General features: G+C 39.7%; 2 protein-coding genes across 2 annotated transcripts in view; both read left to right on the top strand.

The window, feature by feature from the left end:
* PDK3 (pyruvate dehydrogenase kinase 3) overlaps positions 1-26,787 on the top strand; it is a 368,168-nt gene that overhangs the window by 153,366 nt on the left and 188,015 nt on the right. The window lies entirely within an intron of this gene.
* Positions 21,789-24,078, top strand: LOC143670818 (transcription factor SPT20 homolog). The gene is given in 3 exon segments (XM_077145814.1): positions 21,789-23,274; positions 23,277-23,865; positions 23,958-24,078. Coding segments are annotated over 3 exon segments (2,196 nt in total).

Genomic DNA, 26,787 nt, shown 5'->3' with positions numbered 1-26,787 from the left:
ACCCTATTATCACTACTTTTACATCAGTATCGTACATTTGTTATAATTCATGAAAGAACATTCTTATACTTTAGGGGTCACTGTGTTGTATAGTGTGCTTCTTATGTTTTACTTTTAATTTTTATTCTAATAACATATTACATTCTAAAATTTTCCCTTTTAACCACATTTACCTCTATAGTTCAGTGTTGTTGATTGCACTCACAATAATGTGCTACCATCACCATCATTTTTCTATACCTTTACCATTAACCTAAATAGGAATTCTGTACAAGTTAAGCATCAACTCCCGCCATTCTCTAACCCCAATCTATTTTCTGGTAATTTATACTTTAGATTCTAACTCTTTGGGTTTGCTTACTAAAATTAATTCATAATGGTTAGATCATACAATATTTGTCTTTTGTGTCTGGTGTATTTTACTCAACATCATGTCCTCAAGGTTCATCCATGTTGTCACATGCATTAGAACTTCATTCCTTTTATGGCTGAATAATATTCCATTGTGGGTTTATACTACATTTTGTTTATCTTTTCATCAGTTTATGGATACTTGGGTCATGTCCATATTTTACCAATTGTGAATAATGCTGCTCTGAACATCAGTGAGCAAATATCTGTTCAAGTCCCTGCTTTCAATTCTTCTGGGTATATACCTAGTAGCAGGATGTGGGATTATATGGTAATTCTAAACTTAGCTTCTGAGGAACTGCCAGACCATCTTTCACAGTGGCTGCACCATTTTATATTTCTACCAGCAATGAATGAGTGTTCCTATTTCTCCATATCCTCTCTAACACTAGTAGTTTTCTGATTTTTTAATACTAGCCATTCTAGTGGCTATGAAATGATATCTCATTATGGTTTTGATTTGCATTTCCCTAATTGCTAGAAACGTTTAGCTAGTAATTACTAGCTAATTACTAGTAATACTTTGCTAATAACACTTTTCATGTATTTGTATTTTCTCTTTGGAAAAATGTCTATTCAAGTCTTTTGCCCATGTTTAACTGGGTGGTCTTTTAGTTTGTAAGCTCCTAGAATGCAATATACCTGAAATGGAATGGCTTTTAAAAGGAAATTTATTAAGTTGCAAGTTTACTGTTCTAAGGGCCATGAAAATGTCCAAATTAAGGCACCAACAAGAGATTATCCTCACTCAAAAAGGGCTGATGCCGTTCTGAACAGCTCTGTCACTAGGAAGTCATGTGGTTGGCATTTGCTGGGATCTTTGGGTTCTTTCAACTCTTTCAGCTAGTAAAGCACAAGGCGATGTCTACTAGCTTTCTCTTCTCACTTCATAAGGCCTCCCTGGTGGCTATTTTTTTTTTTTTACTCTGCAAATGTCTCTGACTGTGTGGGCTCTGTTGGTTCTGTCAGCACTTTCCAAAATGGTTCCCTCTTTAAGGGCTCTAGTAAGCAACCCCATCATGAATGGGTGGAAACAACATCTCCATGAAAACCATCTAATTAAAAGTTACCACCTACAATTGGGTGAGTCACATCTCCATGGAAACAATAAAAAAGATCCCACCCAGCAATACTGAATAAGGATTAATGAACTTGGCTTTTCTGAGGGTACATATAAAAGCTTCAAATCGGTACAGGATGTTTGCCTTTTTATTGTTGAGTTGTAGGATTTCTTTATGTATTTTGGATAGTAAACCCTTATCAGATTTGTGGTTTCCAAATATTTTCTCCCATTGAGTAGGTTGTCTTTCCACTTTTGTGACAAATTCTTTTGATGCACAAAACTTTTTAATTTTGAGGAGTTCCAATTTATCTTTTTTTTTCTTTCATTGCTTGTGCCTTGGATGTATAGTCTATGAAACCATTGCCTACCACAAGATCTTGAAGATGCTTCCCTACATTTTCTTCCAGGAATTTTATAATCCTGGTTCTTATATTTAGGTCTTTAATCCATTCTGAGTTAATTTCTGTATATGGTTTGAGATAGGGGTTCTTTTTCATTCTTTTGCATATGGATATCCAGTTCTCCCGATACCATTTGTTGAAGAGACTACTCTTATCCAATTGAGTGGACTGTGAGAGCCTTGTCAAAAAACAACTGGCCATAGATGTAGGGTTCTATTTCTGAACTCTCAATTCAATTCTATTGGTCAATATATCTATCTTTATGCCAGTAACACGCTGTTTTGATCACTGTAGCTTTGTAATATGTTTAACATTAGTAAATGTGAATCCTCCAACTTTTGTTATCCTTTTTCAAGATATTTTTGGCTATTTAGAGCCCATTAGCCTAACAAAGAAATGTGGTAATTGGATTTTCTGTTTCTGCAAAGCAGACTTTTGGAATTTTTATTGGGATCACGTTGAATCTGTAAATCAACTTGGGTAGACTTGATATCTTAACAATATTTAGTCTTCCAATTCATGAACACAGAATGTTCTTCCATTTGTTTAGGTCTTCTTTGATTTGTTTTAGCAATGTTTTGTAGTTTTCTGGGTGCAAGTCCTTCATATCCTTGGTTAAATTTATTCCTCAGTATTTGATTCTTTTAGTTGCTATTATAAATGGATTATTTTTCTTGATTTCCTCCTCAGATTGCTCATTACCAGTTTATAGAAACACAACTGATTTTGGGTTGATGTTCTTTTATCCCACAACTTTGTTGAACTTGTTTCTTAGGTCTGGTATCTTTTGTTTTTTGTTTTTTTGTAGATTTTCTGGGACATTCTATATATAGGATCATGTCATCTGCAAATAGAGAAAGTTTTACTTCTTCCTTTTTTATTTGTATGCCTTTAATTTCTTTTTCTTTCCTAACTGCTTTGGCTTGAAATTTCAGCTTAATGAGTAACAGTGATTACAATGGGTATCTGTGTCTTGTTCCAGGTCTTAGAGGGAAAGCTTTCAGTCTTTCACCATTGAGTACAATGTTAGCTCTGGGTTTTTCATATGTGCCCTTTAGCATGTTGAGGAAACTCCCTTCTATTCCTTATTTTCAAAGTATTTTTATTAAGAAAAGATGCTGGATTTTGAAAATCACCTTCTCTGTATCAATCAAGATGATCATGTGGTGTTTCCCTTTTGGGATATTCAGATGCCTAAACATCAGCAAAAAATTACAAGCTGTACTAAGAAATGGGAAGATATGTCCCATTCAAGGGAAAAAGTAAAATTTCTGAGGAGAGACAGAATTTGGAACAACTAATCAAAGATGTTCAAACAAATTTCCTAAATTAATTCAAGGAGATGAAGGAAAATATGACTAAAGACATAAGGGATATTAAGGAGACAATGTGTACACATAAAGAAGAATTTGAAAGTATAAAAAGAAACATAACAGAACTTATGGGGATGAAAGGCACAGTAAAAGAGATTTTAAAAACACTAGAAGCATACAACAGGCAGAAGAAAGAATCAGCAAAGTAGATGACAGGACAATCGAAGTCTTACAGACAAAGAAAAGAATGGAAAAATTTGAGGAGGGTCTCAGGATTTGAATGACAGCACAAAACGCACAAACATGGATGTCATGTGTGTCCCAGGAGGAGAAGAGTGGGGGAAAGGGGCAAAAAGAATATCTGAGGAAATAATGGCCCCAAATTTCCCAACTCTTATGTAAGACATAACTATATATGTCCAAGAAGCACAATGTACTTCAAACAGAATAAATCCCAACAAACTTACTCTGAGACACAAACTAATCAGAATATCAAATGCCAAATATAAAGATAGAATTCTGAAAGCAACAAGAGAAAAATAATTCATCACATACAAGATCTGCAATAAGACTAGTGCTGATGTCTCATCAGATATCATGGAATTGAGAAGGCAGTGGTATGGTATATTTAAGGTACTGAAAGAGGAAAACTGCCAGCCAAGAATTTTTTATCCAGCAAAACTGTCCTTCAAAATTGACGGAGACTTAAAAATATTCACAAATAAACAGAAACTGAGAGACTTGATTAACAAGGATGCCCTACAAGAAATGTTAAAGGGTGTGCATCAGGCTGAAAAAAAAAAAAAGACAGGAGAGAGTGGCTTGGAGTAGTGTGAAGAAATAAAGATTACAGTAAGGGTAACTAAAGAGATAAAAAGAGAGAACAAAAAATATATATATATAGCATATGAAAACCAAAGGATAAAAAAGACTGAAGTAAGTTCTGCCTTTACAGTAATAACATTAAATGTTAATGGATTAAAATCCTCAATCAAAAGACTCAGATTGGTAGAATGGAATAAAAAAAAGCATGATCTAATGCTGTTTACAAGAGACTCACTTTAAACTCAAAGACACAAATAGGTTGAATGTGAAAGTTTGGAAAAATACATGCCACTGCACATAGTAACCAAAAAGAACAGGGGTAGCTATACTAATATTGGACAAAATAAACTTTAAATGCAAAACTGCTATAAGAGACAAAGGAGGGTACTATATATTAATGAAAGGGGCAATCCACCAGGAAGATATAACAATCATAAATATTTATGCATTTAACCATGGTGCCCCAAAGTACACAAGGCCAACACTGGCAAACTGAAGGGAGAAACAGACACCTCTACAATAATAGTTGAAGACTTCATTATACCACTTTCATCAATAGATAGAACATTCAGACAGAAGATCAATAAGGAAACAGAGATCTTGAATAATGTGATAAATGTACTAGACCTACCAGATATATACAGAACATTTCACCCCAAATAGCAGGATATATATTTTTTCTCAAGTGTGCATGGATTTTTTTCCAGGAAAGACTACATGTTGGGTTACAAAACAAGTCTCAATAAATTTAAAAAGATTGAAATCATGCAAAGCACTTTCTCTGACCATAATAGAATGGAGCTGGACATCAACAACATGTAGAGAACAGTAAAATTCAAAAATATATGGAAGCTAATCAAAACATTCTTAAACTATCAGTAGGTTAAATAAGAAATTTCAAGGGAAATCAGTAAACATCTTGAGATCAATGAAAATAAGATCACAACATATGAAAACCTATGAGATACAGTGAAGGCAGTGCTAAGAGGGAACTTTATAGCCCTAAACTCTTACATTGAAAAAGAAGAAAGAGGTAAAATCAAAGATCTAACTGAACACTTGGAGGAAACAGAAAAAGAATAGTAAACTAATTCCAAAGTAAGCAGAAGGAAAGAAATAACAAAGACTAGAGCAGAAATAAATGAAATAGAAAGTAAACAACAATAGAGAGAATTAACAAAACCAAAGTTGGCCCTTTGAAAAGATCAGTAAAATTCACAAACACTTAACTAGTATGATGTTCTAGTTTGCTAGCTGCCGGAATGCAATATACCAGAAACGGAATGGCTTTTAAAAAGGGGAATTTAATGAGTTACTAGTTTACAGTTCTAAGACTGAGAAAATGTCCCAATTAAAACAAGTCTATAGAAATGTCCAATCAAAGGCATCCAGGGAACGATACCTTGGTTCAGGAAGGCCGATGACGTTCAGGGTTTCTCTCTCATTTGGAAAGGCACATGGTGAACACCATCAGGGTGCCTCTCTCATCTGGAAGGGCACATGGCGAACACGGCATCATCTGCTAGCGTCTTCCCTCCTGGCTTCCTGTTTTGTGAAGCTCCCCGGCAGGCATTTTCCTTCTTCATCTCCAAAGGTCACTGGCTGGAGGACTCTGCTTCTTGTGGCTATGTCATTCTGCTCTCTCTCAATCTCTCATTCTCCAAAATATTTCCTCTTTTATAGGACTCCAATAAAGCAATCAAGACCCACCCAAATGGGTGGAGACATGTCATCCCCTAATCCAGTTTAACAACCGTTCTTGACTAAATCACATCATCCAGGGAGATGATCTGATTACAGTTTCAAACATACAGTATTGAATAGAGATTATTCTAATTTTATGAGATGATATTTTGATTAAAACATGGCTTTTCTAGGGGGCATACTTCCTTTCAAACCAGCACATATGATAAGGTAAAAAAGAAGATGCAAATAAATAAAAATCAGTAATGAGAGCGGGGACATGACCACTAATCACACAGAAATAAAAAGAATCGTAAGAAGATACTATGAACATTTGTATGCCAACAAATTAAACAAATGGGCAAATTCCTAGAAACACATGAATAACCTACATTGACTCAAGAAGAAATTGAAGATTCAAGAGACCAATTACAAGTTAACAGATTAAATCAGTCATCAAAAACCTCCAACAAAGAAAAGGTAGGACCAAATGGTTTCACAGGTGAATTATAACAATCATTACAAGAAGAATTAATACAAACCCTTATTAAACTCTTTCAAAAAATTGAAGAGGAGGGAACACTATCTAATTAGTTCTATGAGGCCAGCATTACCCTCATGCCAAAGTCAGAGAAAATACTACAAGAAATAATTATAGACTAATTTCTCTTATGAATACAGATGCAAAAATTCTCAGCAAAATGCTTGCATATCAAATCCAACAGCACATAAAAAGAATTATACACTGTGATCAAGTGGATTTTATCCCAGGTATACAAGGGTGGGTCAACATAAGAAAATCAATTAATGTAATTACACCAGCTTTGCTTTTATAAGCACCACCCTTGTTTTTGGTCTGAGAGTCTCCTTGTTTATTTCCCACACACTAGTAAATTCTGAATACTTCAATTGCCTCTGAATTATTCTTTGATAGTTAATCTGAAAGCTCCACCCCCCAAGAGTGCTGTGTTGGATCAGGTTTACCTATTGCGCCCTCACCTTAATACTTACTATGTCTCAAAGTCTTTCTTGTTTTTTCATCACCAATGACCTCAAAAGTTGTGCTTAGGTTGATATAAAATGAATAGATTAAGCAAATTCACAGAGTGATGAACTAGAGTACAGGTTACCAGGGGCTGGAGTGGAAGGGGTAGTTAATGCTTAAATTGCATAGAGTTGTTATTTGGGGTGATGGAAAAGTTTTGGTGATGGATGGTGGTGATGGTAGCACAATATTGTGAATGTAATCAACAGCACTGAATTATATATTTGAATGTGGCTGAAAGGGGAAATTTTAGTTTGTACATATGTTACTAGAATAAAAATTTTAAAAAAAATGTAGGACTGTTGCTGCATATATTCAAAAACTGTCTCCTCTTATTTGCCTCGACATGCCCTGACATGTCCAAACATCTCTCGATCTTGCAAGCCCTGCTAATCTAACCCTCCACCTAGCAACTGCTGACCTCACATCGCACCACTGTCTTCTCACTCTCCGATTGGCCCAACCTTCGTCCTCTCGCTCTCTGCCTAGCAACATCTTCAAGCTATTTCATTGGCCCATGTTCACACCCCCTTAACCAATCCACATACTCCATACTAGCCGTCCGTCAAAGTTTCCCCGCCTATGTTACCGCCCCTTCACCAACCCTATATATACCCTGTGCTTCCCCCTCTGGGGAGCCTAGCCTGTAAGCCTTGCCAGCCAGCTAGGTTCCGCGAGCTACCCCTGCAATAAACTGCTGCAAATCTTCTTTGCTCTCGGTTTATTGTGCTCGCGCGCCCTCCAGACCTTCGAGCCCCGTGGTTTCGGCTGACGCCGCTCTCCAGCCGAACCGCACCCGAGGACGAGACCCCAGTGCGGTCGGGCAAGGCAAGCCCCACGCCGCAACAGACTGTGCAACACAATGAACCCTAATGTACACCATGGACTATAGTTAATAGTACAATTAAAATAATATTCTATCCAATTGTAACAAATGTACCACACTAACACACGGTGTTAATAATAGAGTGTGTATATGGGAACTATGTATTTTCTGCGTGATTTTTCTGTAAACTTTTAACTTCTCTAAAAAAAAAAAAGCTGTGCTTAGAGAAGCATGGGGTGATCTGAGACATGCATATGTCTCTAGCTGGAAAAGTCAAGGAAAGTACCTAGCAGATCAGAAAGAGCAAAGAGATGATGAAGAAAAAATCCAGAACTTGTGAAAAAAAAAAAAAAAAAACTAAAAGTGTACTTTTCTACATCTAGAATAAAAAGCCATTTGTCTAGGAGCCAAAATGTTTTACCTTTTTTTTTAAATGAATTCTACATGGTTGTACTTCCAGAGGTGATTTAAATGATAGTTTGTTTGTTTTTTTAACATGGGCAGGCACTGGGAGTCGAACCCAGGTCCTCTGGCATGGCAGGCAAGCATTCTTGCCTGCTGAGCCACCGTGGCCCACCCAATGATAGTTTTTATATGCAATTAATACCACTGAATTGTATACTTGAAAGTGGCTAAACTGGGAAATTTGGGGTTGCATATGTTACTAGAATAAAAAGTTTTTTTTTTTTTTTTATTTAAAGAATGGGTCTTAATTTAAAACTCCATTTCTACATTGCTGGACCACATTCCCCATCCCTCCTATCCCTCTTGGTATTGAGCTTCCCACCCCTAGCCCAGCCCCACCTTTTCTATTATTCTGCTCCTACGAAAGGTAGCCTTTTTATACCTGCAATCTTAGGAGTCCATATTCCTTTCTCAGAAACTTGCCCTGTCCTCAAACCACTTGGAACTTTACAAAGAGTTTGAGAGCCCCGGATAGAGCATAAATTCGTTATAGTGAGATGATAAATTTTAATGGTTAAAATGTTATTTTCTGGAACCTGAAAAGTTACCACAGACCACTCCTTGGGAGGCAAAAGCAATTTACTATTCCAATTAGTCTTCTCCTTTGTAAAATGTTACCATTGTTACCATGTCCCCTACCACCAGATCACAAAGTACTCTTGGGTCTGCTTGGGTTTAGTTTAGAGCTGCCTTGAGTTGCTTATGCAGATGGAAGAACAACAACCCCGTAACCCTCAATCCTAATCTCAGGGCATTACGCTAGTTAGGGATCTCCTACATTATTTGGATGCCCCCTTTCTGTTTACAGAAATTAAAGACAGAAGATGCCTGATTTAACAAATGCAATGGCTCTCAAACTTGAGTGTGTGTCAGAATCATTGGGGGACTTATTAAAATACAGAATGCTGGACCCCTCCCCTACCCCCAGGGTTTCTGATTCAGTAGGTCTAGGATGGAGCAGGAGCACTGTATTTCTAACCAGTTCCCAAATAATGCTGATGTTTGTAGTCCTGGCACCACACTTTGAGAACCACTGAACCAAAGAAAAGAAAATGGTTAATTTCAAACTCTCTGCTTAGTCTTTGCACCACTAAAAGTGCCCCCCAAAGTAGACAGCTTGTTCTTCTACAAGGGCTTGTACTGAGCTAGTTTCCTATGTACTATTGGTGTTAGGGAAGTTACAGACACCTGTTAAGCTGCCATTGCCCAGACCTCACCTATTCCCCACCTCCTTCTCTGCTGAAGTCATGCACACAGGCTAAGCGGTCACCCTCTGGCCTTCTGCTACCCTCCCCTCCTTTTCTCTTGTGAGCCATTCCACAACCTGGGGGAGAGGTTAAGTCTAATACAAAGGCCCGGCCAGATCTTAAACCCTGAAAACAGAACAAGCAGCCCCAGATGCTTATCAGAACGGGAATACTGAGTGGCAGGACCCCTCCCCCGGAGGCATATAAAAACCACAATCAAACTGTATGGAGTGGTCTCTCTTTTCCAACTTAAAGCAGAGCTGCTATCTACCCACCCAACCTGAGCAGTTTTCTGCCATCCCAGGAGACCCACCATGACCGGGATTTCTTCCCCTGCTCTTTTGGACAGTTTGTGCTATGTAAGTAACAAAGAGATCATTTGCTGAAAGTTTCTGTTGCGTCCTGAACCTGAGTTCCAATGATGTGCCATTGTAGCAACTTGCTCCACAGCTGGCATCTGGGCAGGAAGTGAAAGAAGGGAGTGGAATCTGCTTGGTCTAATTATATAATATGTTAATTTTGAGTAGAATACAACCTTGCAAGTTGTATTGCCTTTGGGAAAGTTTGTCCTCTTTAATAGGATTTAATAAGTCCTATTATTGATTTATTGCTGGGAATTAATTTAATAAATCCTATTATTGATTTGTTGATGGGAATTAATTTCTGCCCTTGCAACAGGTTTTATTTCGCCCAGAATTTACCCACTGGGGGCTGGAAAAATAAAGAGGCTGATTTCATCCCATCCTGATGGACAGAGACCTCAAGAGGATTTGACATATTTATTACATGAGAGAACTTGGACTGTTCTGCTGGACTTTAGGAATATACTGCTCAAGAATTATGAAGCCTTTTACAATATGTAGAAACGTGCTTTAGGTGGTGTTTTAATTTCCTAGGATACTTGATGCAGAGACCATGAAATGGGTCAGCTTTTAACAATGGGAATTTATTAGTTTTTATAAGCTTAGAATTTTGAGGCTGTGAAAATGTCCAAATCAAGACGATGCTTTCTTCCTGAAAACTGGCTGCAGGTGATCCTGGACTCTTACGTCACATGTCAAGGTACATTGCAGCATCTGCTGGTCTCTCCTTCTTTTCAGGGTTTCGTTGCTTTCAGCTTCTTGCTTCTGTGGCTTTTCTCTCTCTCTCTCTGTATTCATCCTATTTATAAAGGGCTCCAAAAGAGGATTAAGACCCATCCTAATTGAGGTGGGTCACACTTTAACTGAAGTAGCCTTGTTAAAATACCCTATTTATAATGGGTCCACACCCACAGGAATTGATTAAATTTAAGACATGCCTTTCTGAGGGTACATACAGCTTCAAATCACCACAGGTAGGTCCCCCAGAAGTGGACCCAGAGGTGATGATTTGTGTGCTAGTGATTTGTAAGTAAGTACTCCCAAGGAAGATCTGCAAAGGGATGGAAAAGTGGGGCAAGGAAGGGGAGGAAGCCAAGGTATGATATGAGGCACAGACCCAACCTTGGCCTGATCCTGCAAGAGAGCTCTAAAGTGTGTTATGCCTCTCAGTTTGTCCTATCTTAAGGTCAGAAAGTTGGGCTTTCATGCTTCTGTGCCTGTCTGTCCTTGGCTATTTCTGACCTTTCAAAGCAGTTCTAGTAGCCCAAGAGTACTGTTCCAAAAAAAGAGTCTCAGGTATGGCCCATTAGAAGCAAAAGCATACAGAAGATAAGAATGCTCTTTGATTGATTGTGGTGATGAAAGCCCAACTGTGATTATACTGAGAGCCATTTGTTGTACACTTTGGATGGATTGTATGCTGTGTGACTAAAAACAATTTTTTAAACATCTGCCTTAAAAATTATAATACTAAAACAATCAACTGAAAAAAAAAGCATACAGAAGCCAAATTCTGCAGAAACTGTAAAAGGGCTCCAAACGGATTTGGCTGGAGCACAAATAATATCCACTAAAGAAGGTGATATACCTCAGATGATATAAATGAGGGTAGGGAGGGGATTTTCCCTAAGGTGGAGTGAAAACGTATACTGAACACATTTGAAGAAGAGAGCTCTTTCTGTCTTTGGAAGGGTGAGAGGAGAGTAGGCCCAGAGACTGGGGAGCAAGTCTGAGAACTGGGATTTGCTTTCAAAAGGACCCCACCCTCCCTGATGAAGTATTTAATGTCCTTTGTTCTTTTCCTTTGCATTACAAAAGCACTCAGTTAAATTGTTTTTCCTACCTTGTAATGTCATTAAGTTACCCCCAAATCAGTCAATAAAACCTTAAATGTATTATCATAAGGTGCTGTAGCGGTTTCAATGGCAGGGCACTACAGAAGTGTGGCCTATCCCATATCATTTCCCACTGCTCAGTCACAGCATCTCCTCTTGGAGGGAGACACAACTGCAGGTGGTGGCCCAGAGCAGGAGCTCACGAAGTAGGTGTCAGGTAGATGACTTGGGAGCAGACTGACTACAAACCCCCTTTTTTTCCAAATATAATAGGAAGACGTCACCTTTGAAGAGAGTAGGGGAGGGTAACACTTGAGTTGCACTTAGAGTTTAAGCATCGCACCAGATGTGAGAGGCTCTTAGAAGAGATGACACCTTTATACCTTGGCCTTGTAAAAACCAGATTGTTATCAAAATGGTGATGGTAAAAGGCACTGACTCTCTGAGCCAGATGAATGGATAATGAACAATCTTTCCAGAAAAAATGTAGGCCAGGAAGCATATCCAGCTTTTGTATCTGACAAAACTAAAATTATAGTTGGGATTATCTCTTCTGAGCAATACATTCTGACTGTAATTTAGTATTAGAGAGTGTTATATACTTAGTAACATTAGTCAGCCTTATTAAAATGGATCTGATGATATGATATTTTTCCTTTCAAATATATTTTAAGTTTTTACTCTTTCCAAAATGTTGGGTGACTAAATAGGAGGTATTTTGTCTACAGGAACTCCTTTGCATAAGGTAAAATAGCAAGCTTCAATATATGCATAATTTTAATATATAAATAATTAAATTACATAAATATTAGAATTATATGTACACCAAGGCCTGCTATTTTCTCTTACACGTTTATATGTATCTTATATGTGTGTATTTACCTTATATATATGTACACTATTAAATAATACATGTAAAATTTTACTATAGCTACATAAAACTGTAATATATACACACATTTATATAGATATTTTATTTTTCAGAGTGCTAAATATAATTTTAAATATATAAATATTATATTCTATTAAATATATAAATATAAGTTAATTTTCTGAGCTACATTTGATAATTCTTATAAAACCATGCAATATGTGGATTGGTTTAGACACTAGAGTATTGTGGATAATGAAAACCATTTTGGGCTCTAACCCTTGTCCTTGGAAATCTTTTACATGGTTGCACTAGTCCACTTTCCTGTCTCAGCAGGTATGGTGTAGTGAATGTAACTGAGTCTTTGAGAGATAGTGCAGATCTTATTTTGCCTCCAGATCCTCATGCTGAATGTTGTTTCCAGTATGAGTTTATGGATATGAATAAATTCCAGACCTGTTCATTTTCTTGTGATTTTCCTCTTTTCAGAATTTTGAAGGTTTACTACCTGATGTTCTAATAGACTGTAAGCCTCAGTTGAATGGGTCCCTCACCTTGGGATGAATTAGAAGGGGGGAAAACAGATAAAAGCAGAAAACTCATTGCTAGAATATCTTCACTTTTTCATACACATGTTAGGAAGTCCAAGGGTTTCTAGGCAGCACTTAAAAAAAGTTGTGGTAACATATGTATGCCATTTAATTTAAAGGGAAAGATAAAGCTTGTCTTTTGGGAAAACTCAAAATCAAGATGCAGCTCTTGTTAACAGGGTTGTTTACAGGTGTGGTTCTCCAAGGCCACTGCTAATGGGATGGAAGAGGATGAAGAGGAGGAGGAGGAGGAACCTGCCAACTCCTTTTGTTCCCCTCAGAGCTCTGGGTGGGTGGGAACGAGCATTCCATTTCTGCAGGCCTATCAGCCTGTCACTTTCCCAGCACACCCACTGCGAACTCTTCTCTGACTTCAAATCACAGCTTACACTCAGCTCCTCCATCTCCCTGCCCAGTATGTAAACCAGAGACAAGGATAACCCTGTGATGATTGTGTAAACTGAGATGTTAATGTAAACTGAGATTACCTGCTCTCAACTTTACAGAATGACAATGGCTAACATTTATTGAGTGCTACTGTGTACTGATGGTTTACATGCCGTAATCCTCTCGGAGTCTATTCTCAGATTCCCAGTTTCACATAGAGGAAATGGAGATTCAGAAAGGTTTTAAAACTCATCAACGTTCGCATAACTGGGAAAGATCCGGGAATCTGAAACAGGCCTTTTTGGCTTCAGAGCCCGAGTTCCTACCTTTATGTTGGCTCAGCTACTGTTAGGTTTGTTGGCACCCCAAAGGACCCTGTACCTCTTATTTATTTGTTTCTGAGATTTGAAATCTTGGAAACAAAGCATTTTATAAAAATTAAAGAGGGATGCTATTAGATGCTCTGGAAAAGTCTGCTTGCATGCTTTCCCCCTCAATTTCAATCAGAAACTTGACAATCAAGCATTCCTCTTTAGACAGAGCTAGGGAGTGCTGCAAACTCAGTGGTTCAGTGAACTGCAAGCAGCAGAATGAAGGCCCTTCCTAGTTCTTGGAACCATCCATCACATAACACATATATCCATTTTTTATTACAGCTGTAACAAATTACCACAAACTTAGTGGCTTAAAACAATGCAAATTTATTACCTTACAGTCCAGGAGGTCAGAAGTCCAAAGTGGGTCCCATTAGGCTAAAATCAAGATGTGGACAAGGCTGCATTCCTACTAGAGGCTCTAGGGGAGAATCCATCTCCTTGTCTTTTGTAGCTTCCCAAGACCGCCTGCATTCCTTGGCTCACAACACTTCCTGCATCTTCCAAGCCAGCAGCATAGCATTTTCAGATCTCTCTCTTTCTCTGACTCTGACTCTCCTGCCTCCCTCTTTCCCTTATAAGGACCCTTGTGATTACACTGAGTACATCTGGATAATCCACTGAGTACATCTGGATACTCACCATGTCAAGGAACTTAATTTAATCACACCCGCAGTGTCCCTTTTGCTATGTAAGTTAACAAATTTGCAGGTTCTGGGATTAGGACATGGACATCCTTAGAGGGCCATTATCCGGTCTAGCACAAGTACCTAGTTATGTGCAAGGCAATGTACATGCCCAGAGAAAGCAGCAGTGAATAAGAGCAGTCCTTGCCTTCATGGCATTTTACAGTCCAAAGAATGTCACCAATCCCCATTTTCTACAATTGAGACCAAAAAAAAAAAAAAAAAAGAATTATGTAAGACACCAAGACCAGAATTCACTCCATCTTTTCAAGTCAGCAACTCTGAGTCATATTCAACTCTTCTTGTTTTTAATTCCTACAACCAATTAAGTCCTGTTCAATTTACCTGAGGAATACTCAAGTATTTCACCATATCTTCACTAACACTGACTATCAGTGGTTGCTCTCAGGGTACTACAATCATTTTAGAATGTGTTTCCTGCCGCAATCTCACCCTGAGCCAGTCTAGTGTCCTCACCATGGCTGCAGTTCACATGTTAGAAAAAACCGGAATCTTCCTCTTAAATTTTCACTTGTTCACCATTGTCCCAGGAAACAAAATAAAAGTTTTCTCAGGCAATCACAAAAAGCAGTAGTAATGGAAATAAAGGTTAACGTTTGGGTTCTTACTATGTACCAGGCATTGTTCTCTGAACATACTTTTTATATACTATGCCATTTAAGCTTCAAAACAACTAAGTGAATTATGCTTTCTCATCATCATCCCAATTATAAATTAAAAAACAGAGGCATATTCAAACAGAGTCGAGAGGTTATCCTGGAGGTTATTCTTATGCATTATATAGATATCAACTTTTTAGTTAAGATATATTGGAGAGGCTGGAGGAAATCACCTGAAAATGTAGTTGTATTCCAGTAGCCGTGTTTCTTGAAGATGATTGTATAATGGTATAGTTTACACAATGTGACTGTGTGATTGTGAAAACCTTGTGTCTGATGCTCCTTTTATCTGTGGTATGGACAGATGAGTAAAACATATGGATTAAAAATAAATAAATAATAGGGGAACAAATGTTAAAATGACTTTAGTAGATTGAAATGCTAGTGATCAATGAAAGGGAGTGTTAAGGGGTATAAAAAAATAGGGGAAACAAAGGCTAAAATACATTGGGTAGATGGAGATACTGGTAGTCAATGAGAGGGAGGGGTAAGGGGTATGGTATGCGTGAGTTTTGCTTTTTTCTTTTTATCTCTTTTTCTTAATTGATGCAAATGTTCTAAGATATGATCATGGTGATGAATATACGACTATGCGATGATATTGTCAATTACTGATTATATATGTAGAACAGAATGATCATATGGTAAGAATGTTCATGTTTGTATGTATGTTTAAAAAATTATTTTAATTAAAAAAAAAAACAGAGACATGGAAGAGTTAAATAACTTGCTCAAAGGGCACAGATAATTGGTGAAAACAGGTTTGGGCCCCATGTTCTGGAGAAATCAACAAGATGATTCTAAAACTTCTAAAGGCAAAGGAATTAGGAAAGCCAAAACAAAGTTGGAGCAATATCACTCTCTGATTTCAAAACTTATTACGAAGCTACAGTAATTAAGAACTGATAGTGATACAAACATAGTCAAATAGATCAGTGGAACAAAATTGAGAATCCAGAAATAGGCCCTCACATATATGGTTAATTGGTTTTTTACAAAGCACAAATGCAGTTCAATGGAGAAAAGATAGTCTCTTCAAAAATGGTGCTGGAAGAGTTGGGCACCCATGTGCAAGATGGATCCTTAACTCACACCTTATACAAAATGAACTCAAAGGGGGATCATAGACCTGAAACTGTAAAACTTCTAGATGAAAATATAGGAAAATACCTTTGTGACTTCGGGGTATGCAAAGATTTAGACATCAAAAGAACAATCCATAGGCCACAGTGGCTCAGCAGGCAGAGTTCTCGCCTGCCATGCTGGAGACCTAGGTTTGATTCCTGGTGCCTGCCCATGAAAAAAAAAAAAAAAAAAGAATAATCCGTAAAAAAAATTGATAAATTGAAATTCATTAAAATTAAGAATTTCATCTCTTTAAAAGACATTGTTAAAAGAATGAAAAGATGGACTACATTCATGGGAGAAAATGTTGGCAAAACACATATCTGATAAAGGATATGTATCTACAATACATAATGAATATATACAGCAATATATAAGATTTAAACAAACACTTCATCAAACAAATGCATGGCTTATAACCTCATGAAAAGATATATGGAAAAGTTATGGTAGTGGATGATGGATGATGGTGTAAATGTAATTAACACCTTGAATTATATATCTGAATGTGGTTAAAAGGGGAAATTCTAGATTGTATATATGTTACTAAAAGAAACAAATTTAAAACCCACAGTGAGATATACTATTGGAATGGTTTAAAACAAAACAAACATGTCAATACCAAGTGCTGAAAAACATATGAAACGCCAGAATCTCTCGTACGTTGTTCTTAGAATACAAATGGTACAGCCTCTTTGGAAAGCAATTTGGCAGTTTCTTATAAAATTAAACATCTACTTACCATATGAAACAATATTGCCACTACTGGATATTTCCCCAGTGAAATGAAAAGTTATTTCACAGAAAATCTCTGTTTGTGAATGCTTATAGCAACTTTATGCATAATTGCCTAAAAAGGGAAGCAACCCAAACGTCCTTCATGTGGTGTATGGATAATGGGTCACAAACTCAGGTCCATCGATACAATGGAACCATACTCGGCACTAAAATGGAACAGACTACTATTACACCCCACGACTTGGATGAATCTTCACTGTATAGGGAAGGAAGCCAGTTCCCTAGGGCCTGTATTCTGTATGATCTGTCACTCATGTGACATTCTGGAAAAGGCAACACTATAGGGACAGAAGATATTAATGGCTGCCAGGGGTTCTAGATGGGAAAAGGTGCTGATTCCTATGGGGCCTGAGGGAATTTTGGGGGGAAATGGAGCAGTTCTATATGTTGATTGCCCAACTGTATGCATTTGTCAGCTTTCACAGAACTGTACGCTGAAGAGGCTGAATTTTACTGTATGGAATAAATTTTTATGTTAATAAAAATAATCCATGCTTGACCCTTGATGGGTATAGAACCAACCAGTTCGCTGCCTGGAAATTAGGACAATTATTTTGCAATTAATTCAATTCTCTTTTCCTCTAGCCTATCTCGTGCAGCCATGCATTTTTCTCAGCATGTGCTAGTCTCCCCTGAGCTGCTGACAGGGTGGGCTGCAGTCAGAGTCCTTATAATCAGTCGGCGTGCTCATTAACGTGTTTGGAAGGCTCAGGGAGGGTATGCACTCAGAATATAATTAGAAATAAAACTCATCTTGTGGGAGGGCCATGCAATTAGGCAGCTCAAATGAAGGGGATGGCCAAGTCATGATAAGCATTGCCAGGTCAACTAATGCGTGCTGGAATACACACACATCCGGGTTCAGAACCTCGTCCAAGGCAGCTGGGGTCCCAGCAGCCTTGAGGCCCTCCCTTGGAGAGTACGGAGTAGGTCACACCCTCCATTTTTGGCCTTCTTGGCTGTAATTGCTAAAAAGTAAACTCACATGAAATCTCCCATTTCACTTGGATGGAGTACAATTTCCCTTCTCTGAATGCCCAGATATATAACAGAGCTCATTTTCCTACATGATTAAGAAGGAATGGACAACTTCTCCCACTTATCTTCAGCCTTTGGTGTGACAAATGCTGCTGGTGCCTGCCCTTCTCCCCTTGGCACTCACCATTCTGGACACAGGGACAGAGTCTTCCTGCAAGCATTTGCAACTCTCTGAGGGCATCCTTGGGCCGCATCAGCATCTGTGGCCCTCTTCATGGCAGGCAGAAGTGTCAGGGGCAGCAGTCCTCAGCCAATGCGAGATGTAAGTTGAAGGATGATTGCCTCAGTCTCTTCATCTCCAGGGAAGAACAACTCTGGGCCTTGTTCTGCACTGTGTCCTAGAGGTCTCCAGCAGGGACTAGTTATCCACAGCAGGCTTCTGCTCGCGAACACACTTTATGTTTTCTTCTTTCCATTCCCAGTGTCCGTTGCCCTTTCCCTTGCCAGTGGTTCTTGGGATTACCTCCCAAATAAACTACTTGTGCTCAAGTCCTTGTCTCAGGGTCTGCTTCTGGAGGAACACAACCTGAGGCAAGGTCAAAGCAACAATTGAACATCTATTCCTTCCTATCACTGGTTGACAGATTTATCTCTCTACAAAGCAAGATAAACCTGGGACCTTAGCTAAGGGGCTGCACTGAGGTAACACTCATGGTTTGCAAGTCAGGGTAGTATAGTGGTTCTATAATGGGGGGTGGTTTTGCCCCCACCAAAGGGGACAATTGGAAGTCTGGAGACATGTTCAGTTCTTACAACTGAGGGTAGCGTGCTATTGGCATCTAGCAGGTAGAGGCCAGGGATAGTGGTAAACATCTTACAATGCACAGGACAGCCCCCAACAGCAAATGTCAATAGTGCATAGCTTGAGAAACCCTGGCATACTATAACACAGGGGTCAGGTGACCTGTCCCAGGGAACCTTCCTCATCTTTAAAAAGGGATAAAATTGACTTCACAAGAGTTCTATTAGTTGAAGCTTGGAGTTACTCATTCATTCATTCATGCATTCATTCCAGAGTGCCTATAATGTGCTAAACACTGACCAATTTGGTGACTAAACAAAGATAGAAAAGACATAGTTTCTTCCCTCAGAGACTTCAGAGGCTGGGCATGGAGAGACAGTGCAAACACTTAATTCCATTTCATTATGATGCCTGGCTCTAATAAGGCATAAGGCATACATGGCTGGCAGCATCAAAGAGGGAAAGAGGCATGCTTTGAGGAGGTTAGGAAGTGATATTTGAGGTGATAAATGGAGATCAGCAGGTGAAAAAGCAGGCATAGGCCTCGAGGAAGGTATGGAGGCAAGAGAAGACTGGGCCTGTCTGTGGCATGTGAAAGAGAGGAGAGAAATGAGTCTGGGGACTAGATAGGTTCCAGGTGTTGAAGGGCCTTGTTTGGTGGTCTGGGACTAAGGTGAGGCAAATGAGGTACCAAGGGTCTGGACCCTGCAGGGGGACTCATACCTCCCTGAGAGTGAGTGAACATCTCCTTGAATTTTATGCCCTAGACAGCACACTTTCTCTTCCTTAGGCCCAGCCCTGCACCTCTGCCAGGCTAGGAAGCTAGGAGGTCTAATCTATAGGCTAGGAGCAGCCAGCAGAAGCCTTAGACATCTTTCTCTTTTCAAGCTATAACCTCCCCAGGACACAGCTCTACTCCCCTGAGGGCCCTTCTACATCCTTACATGTCACATTCAACAAAATCTCCAATTCAGATAAATAGTAAGCAGAGCTTTCCCTTTCTAATTAGTTTCTCTACCCAAATGGAATACTGTTATGGAATTAACACTTTTTCAAATGCAAATCCCTGAGGCCCAAAGTGAAGGGGATGTGTGATATCTGGAAGAATCTGGTAGGCAGCTAAGTTCACGTATTCAAGTTGGAAGAATGTCATGTTTGAAAGTGGATCAGAGCTCAAATTCATCCTCAACTACTGGAATGTATGCAGCTAGGATCTCATGAAGTCAGGCTTTATTAAAGTTGGATATTTGGATTATTGGATAGCAAATTACTATTTAATTATCAAGTTCTTCATAGTCTAAATATGGGCATGTGGAGGAAGAAAACAGTCAGGGAAGTATGCTTAAAGAGTTGAGAAACTAAACTGTTTTCAAGCCCCCTTGAAGTACTCCAGAAGTTTTCATTTGCACAAAGACAATGGATATACTAGTAGAAAATCATTCTTCTCCAGTCCAGTAGGAGGGTCATCTATAAGAAATTCTACTAGTCAAGGAATTTTAATCCTACTTCAATGTGCTGTATCTATTGTAATATGTAAAATGATAACTGGCATTAGCAATAAGTCCACATTTATTTTAAAGCAGTCTGTAATTCAGGGTTTCACCAATATACCCTGGACTCTTATCACGACTGGAACTTTACTATGAATGTCATATTAAGTAAGATCTAAACAAGAGATTTTTTTTTTCCTTTTGGCATGGGCTGGCTCCAGAAATCGAACCCAGATCTCCAGCATGGCAGGTGAGAACTCTGCCACTGAGACACCATGGCCTGCCCAGAAGATTCTTTTTTAAAACCTTTCAGAGATGGCTGGCAGAATTCAAGGCACATAAACAATGGAAAACAATGGCCCATAAATTATCTAAGACACGATCATATCACTCCAAATCCATCATTTAGGACCTTAGCTATGGTCGCCAGTTATTGAATCATTTAAAATGATTCATCACAAAAGACGTTCTCAACCCTACCAGACCCACATCACCTTTCAAAACTAAGACTTTAAGGAACCTTTACTATCCTGAACTGCAGTCCATACCTACCACATTACAAAAAATGAAATACACCAAAATGCCTAGCTCTACTAGTAAGGATATAAAAGGAACCTAATTATGCATAAGAGGAAAACGCTTCGGCAGGAGATCACTGGGACAATCCAATGAAGAAGTCAGATGTTTGCACCCAAAATATAGTTCCCGCCAATGCAGAAGCGATAAATGTGGACTCATTCGGGTGTGCTGAATGGGTGATAGATACCAGGTGTAGTCCTGCCACGATGACAGGAAGTTCCTAAAACAGTGAAGAATTCTTGGTAAGGTCCAAAAAAACCAATAATAAGCTTCCATATGATTCCCAACAATGGCATTCCTCAGAAATTAGCATACATTAAAACTATACAAACAATGCATTTATTTTTTTTCTTTGTGTGCTTGTGCCCTTATGCGTAGGGTTCTAATATGAAATTGAAAACAAAAGGCCTGGCCCAGCCCACCAGTCAGAGCGCGGGCTTGCAACAGATGTGCAGGCTGGGGATCTCGAGCCTCAGATGATAGAGGAGCAGGAAGCCTCGGTGTCCTGCTGAGTACGGGCAAAGCAAGCTGCGTGCGGCCGACGTGCTGTGTGCGGCCGACGTGCTGTGTGCGGCCGACATGCGGCCGACGCGCTGTGGCGGGCGTGCTGCGTGCAAGATGCACTGACGGCGCTGTGGGGACTAGAACGCTACACCAGGACGCCTCCGGCCCAGCTCGGGCTCCTTCGCTAGGCCCTGTCACGAGGCTCGGTCACCAGACCCATCGCGGCCGCTGCCCGCCCAGGTACAGGTGTTTTCCAAAGCTAGTGAGATTATTCTGTGGTGTTTCTTTGGGGACGGGTTACTCGGTATCTGTAGTAAAACCAGTCCTTCCTTTTCACTGTGGAGTTGAGGCATATTTAGTGTTATACGTGGTCGTATTAAAGACATGGTTATCACCCACTTCATCGACACGTATTATTTGTCTTTTAGGCCCCTTAGTTTATCCTACAATGGAACGAGCTTTAGAACTAGCTTTGGATCATACTGAAAATGTCATTGAACGTCCCCAACAGAGACCTCCTGAAAGGAAAGACTTATCTAGTGGGAAAAAATCTATATCTCAAAAACTTTGTGACATATGTGTTGAGAAATGTGAAAAAGAGCCCGAGGTTGCCCAGAATTTAAAAAGCAATGTGAGCTTGTTAGAGGAGCTTGTTGAGCAAGAGAAATTGCCATGTTTAGTTGTTAACCTCTACCCAGGAAATGGGGGGTATACCCTTGTAATCAGGGGAAGAAATGGATCAGATACTGAGACAATTCAGGTGCCTTATAAACAAGAGGAATTGCTTGAATACTTGGATGCAGAAGAACTGCCTCCTGTTTTGGTTGATCTCCTAGAAAAATCTCACGTTAATATGTTTCATTCTGGATGTGTCGTAGCAGAAATACGTGACTATTGGCAGTGCAGTAATAGGAAATCTCCTGGTTACCAAAGTAGACATATTCTCTTACATCCAACAATGCAGACTTTACTTAGTGATGTGAATTCAATAACAAGTGATAACCATAAATGGAACCAGGAAGACAAACTTCTGCTTGAGAGCCAAGTGATCTTAGCTACAGCTGAACCTCTGTGTCTTGATCCTTCGGTATCCGTAGCCTGCACTGCAAACAAACTGCTGTATAACAAGCAAAAGATGAACACTCCCCCAATGAAACAGAATTTCAAGAGGTATTCTTGGACCTCTCTGAATCGGCAGCAGGAGCTGTCTCACTGTCCACCTCCTCCTCAACTATTGGCGACTTCTTCCCAACAAAGTGAAGAAGGAAATGCAGGTGAGCATTACCACCTCAAAATCTCTAAAGCAGAAAACTGTGTAGATATGTGGAAAGAAAGTCCCTGTAATTTGGCCATACCTTCGGAAGTGGATGTGGAGCAATATGTTAAGGTGGAAAACTCTGTCATATCTGAGGACTCACAACTGACAGTCTGGCCAGCCCATGATCTAAAAGATGATTATGAATTTGAGTGTGAAGCTGGCAATCAGTATCAGAAACCAAAGCTGACCGTCACGCAGTCACTTGATGACCCACTTATCTCTGGGAAAATACAGCCATATACAGAAGATGATGACAGTGGTAGCCAGATACCTCCCTGCCACTACTCCACAGATGACCATTCAGATTGGTTCATGATAGGACCAAAGACTGATTTTGAGTGTTAACTCAGTCAGTACCAGGAATTGGTCCAGAAGGAAGCCAAAAGTCCAGCCAAGATGCCACACACCTCCAGTGGCTCAGCCAGTCTGAACCACCCTTCTTTAGGGAAGGAATGTGTGTCAGTTAAGTCTTCAGTATCAGGAAAGGGAGTGAGACGTCGTCTGCCACCCACCAGACTTCCCTCAAGCTCAGCAACTCGTTCCTCAAGTAACAGTTTTACTGCAAAACAGGCAAGCAGCTGTTTTAAATCTCCAATTCCTCCTGCTTCTGAGCCACCACATCTTTGAAGTTGTCAGTGAATCCCAGTCAAGCCAGCATGCCTTCTCCAGCCACCCAGCCACCTGCCAGCTCGTCACAGAGAGCCACGAACACCCAGGTCATGGGCAGCTCTGCTGGACTGAACTTGGTCAATGTAGTGGGCTCAGTTGGTGGAACACAGACTTTCGTGAGTGGGTCAAACCCTGTGCTGAGCTGTACCCCTGCTGCCACAACTCCTGTAGGAATCAATCTTCTACCTTCAGGAGGTACCCTACCAAATGCAGTGGCAGGGGCAGCGCAGCCAGCGGCAGCGCAGCCAGCCTCTCAAGGAAGCATTTCCCTTGTCTTAAAAAATACTTCCAATCTCAGGCCCTTAACTCTGCTCCAGCTACCAAAAGGTTCATTTATTTTGAACACTCTGCCACAGCAGCCGCAGCAGCTCTCTCATCTAGCTCCACAACAACCACTTTGGCAACCAACAGCTTTTATTCCTCAACAGTCAGGGGTACAGCGTCCTCAACAATGCTCTGCCAGTCAGGGGCAGGCCTTATCCTCTCAGCCAGCTGTTCTTCTTAACGTCGCCGGAATAGGGACTTTTGTGCAGTCCCAGCCAACCATGTTGTCTCAGCCTGGCTCTGCCCAGAAGAGACCCCGGCAAAGCCTTCCTCAGCGGCGACTCCAGTTCTTCCCTGCCTTTCCACAGCAGCAGCAGCAGGTATACCAATTGAGAATTGTGCAGCTTCCGGTGGCTGTGTCAGCAGCTCCAGCAGCTCAGCCACTGCAGCTTCAGCCTCAGCATACAGGCAGCCAGGCCAAAGGTAAAATGAAGGGAGGCAAGCTGCCCACTCCAAAGTCTTGAGTCTCACATTGTTTCTTTCCTCTTTTTTTAAAAAAAATACTAGAGCATTGAAACAAAGAAATAGAGTTTTTACTTCATTTTTGTTTTTTACTATGTCAGTAGTTTATGTTGCTGGATATACAAACATGATAAAGAAGCACAACCCTATGATTTTAAAATGAAAGCAAGGAAGTCATTTAATGAGCTATGTGTGGTGCCTAAGTCACTGTTTTTAAAAATGCTTCCTCAGTATGTACTAAAAATCCTATATACTGACGTAACCTAAAAACTACTAGGAACATCTTTCAGAAAAATATAGTTTGATATATATGTATATAATTTTTTAGTTTAAAAAATTTATGCACAATGTATCAAATTCATTTTTTAAGATCCATTTTGAAAAAAAGTTGTTTTTAAGCTACAGAAAGATGCCACCATTGACGGGTCCATAACATCAGAGACCTCCAGTTGTGCGGATGGAGTTGGTGGCAGGTATGCTTGGGTGAGAGTCCCTAACCCTTTAGAAGGTTCCATCTGCATTCAGTGCCCCTTGCAGAGCCCAGCATCTGCACCTCACTGGTCACTAGCACTTATGGGACATCTCGTTTCTCTCTCTTTATAAAATTATTTATATTTCTTAGAATTCTAGCTTGTTTGCAAACAGGTGAACACCTGCACATTTGAAAAGCATCTTTGTTTGCTTGTAATGTTGTCACCTTGATAGATACTTAATGGAAACCCTCTCCTCTTTTTTTCTCTTCCCTTTGCTTGTTGTTACTTGTTCAGCAGTCTCTTACTCCGTCTCTTTTTTCTTCTTTCTTGTTTGAATGTGACTCAAAAGATCCCAGAACTTTGCTATGCTTCTCAAATTTTGCTGTCTTGCAACTTTGAAGAACAGTATAAAATTTGAATTTCTAGGTACTCTTGTCTTTGCCTTTTGCCCTAAAGAAAAGGGAAATTTGGTTTGCTAGTTCCCAAAGACATTTGTGAAAAGACAGTTAATTGGTGATCTTACTTGATTAACCTGGCTATACTAACATGCTACCAATCCTGTTAAAGATTCACCGAACTTCAAGCAAACACATCACATTTTCCAACCAAGTGACACTGAGCCCGTTAGAGCTGTATGTAACCCAGTCTAGGCCTCTTTGAGAAGGGAGCCTGTATTTTTGAGAAGTGCAGTGACCAGATCAAAGAAGAGGTTACACTTGCCCTTAGAAGCCAGCCAAAGAGGTGAACTCAGCATCTTGCCATACTTGGCTACTGCCTTCCTCTTTCCCTATATCTTAGTCCTTTCAAGTACTGCACGTTACACTGGCTGAACTTGCGCTTGATTTATGTGGATTTCCCTTCCCAGACAAGCAAATAAATTCAGTTGTTTCAGGTTATTGTTTGGTGGTCTTTGTTTATTTCCTGCTAACAATCCCCACCAAGGTTGGTAGTTAGATGCAGTTGCCACACCAATGAAGAGGAAAGAGCATCACCATGGAAATAAAGTCCCAGACTTCTGTTTATTCAAACAGCTAGGTAGGGAGGACTTCCCTCGTGCCTCATACTATGTCAGGCCCTTGGTGGGATGGGGAGAATACAGACACCGATAAAAAATAAATTACTTCAGGGTCTCATCTGAATCTCATCTTGTTTTATCCTTGAGCAATATAACGCAGCCGGGCAGTGACATAAAGTCTCAGTAGAAAAATGAATAATATGTAAATAAATATGAGTACCCCAGAGAAAGAATGGCAAATAGCAGAAGGCTCAAGGTGTTAGTGGCTTATAACCCTATTACAAATCAGAGATCGGTACATAGCCCAAAGAGATGATAGAATAAGATTCCAAGAGAAATACATTGGCCAACCCATGAAGTCCTGGTTGTGTATGTACAAAGAAATATTTGATTTATTTATAAGTAATCATTTAAAATGAAAATGCTATTATTCCATTCTATATTTCTGTTTTGACAAACTCTTGAATAAAACCACCATATTTTACTAAGAAACTTCTGTTTATTTCTGAAAAGTAACAGAAACACCTTAGGTTCCTTGCTTGGACCGGCTATCTCCAGGGTCCTGTTCCCACCTTTCCCATCTCCCAACTAATACCAATAGTGTCCTTTGATTTATTGATTTATTGTTGGTTCCCCAAAATATCACCAAGGCATCTGTTGAGTAGACAAAGCCAAGTTTATTCCTACTGGTAAGGGATAGTACTATTTTGATAGAATCTTTGTCATGTTTCAGGTAGTTAATTATCTTTTTTCCATAAAATGTAGTGAAGTAATCCTTCATATCTAGGATTTCATTCTTTCCTCTTTAGTAAAAATGTATGTAGTTGCTTTAATTTCGTTTTGAAAAACACCTAGCCTGTAAAATAGAAGAATTTTTTCCTTTATGTTCTTACTAAAGGATGTGCTGGGACCGTTCCCTCTGCTTTTATGTTTTAACTCAGTCCTTACAAGAACCATTTAATGAAGTTGCAGTTATAGATGAGGAGCAAAGCATTTAGAGGTTAAGTAATTTGCTCATCGTCCCCCAGCTAAGAAGTGTCAGAACCTGGATTTGGACCCAAGCCTCCTGGGATCAGAGTCCTTTCTTTACCATACTGCTCTCACCATTGCCCCACTGAGGGCAGGACAATAGGCCAGTCCCCGGTAATCTCTTGGAGAGACGCCACAACACATGGCAGTCTGTCAT

The sequence above is a fragment of the Tamandua tetradactyla genome, chromosome X (assembly GCF_023851605.1).
Source record: "Tamandua tetradactyla isolate mTamTet1 chromosome X, mTamTet1.pri, whole genome shotgun sequence".
NCBI lineage: Eukaryota > Metazoa > Chordata > Mammalia > Pilosa > Myrmecophagidae > Tamandua > Tamandua tetradactyla.
Note: the sequence above shows the minus strand (reverse complement) of the source record. Positions and strands in the feature narration are given on the sequence as shown.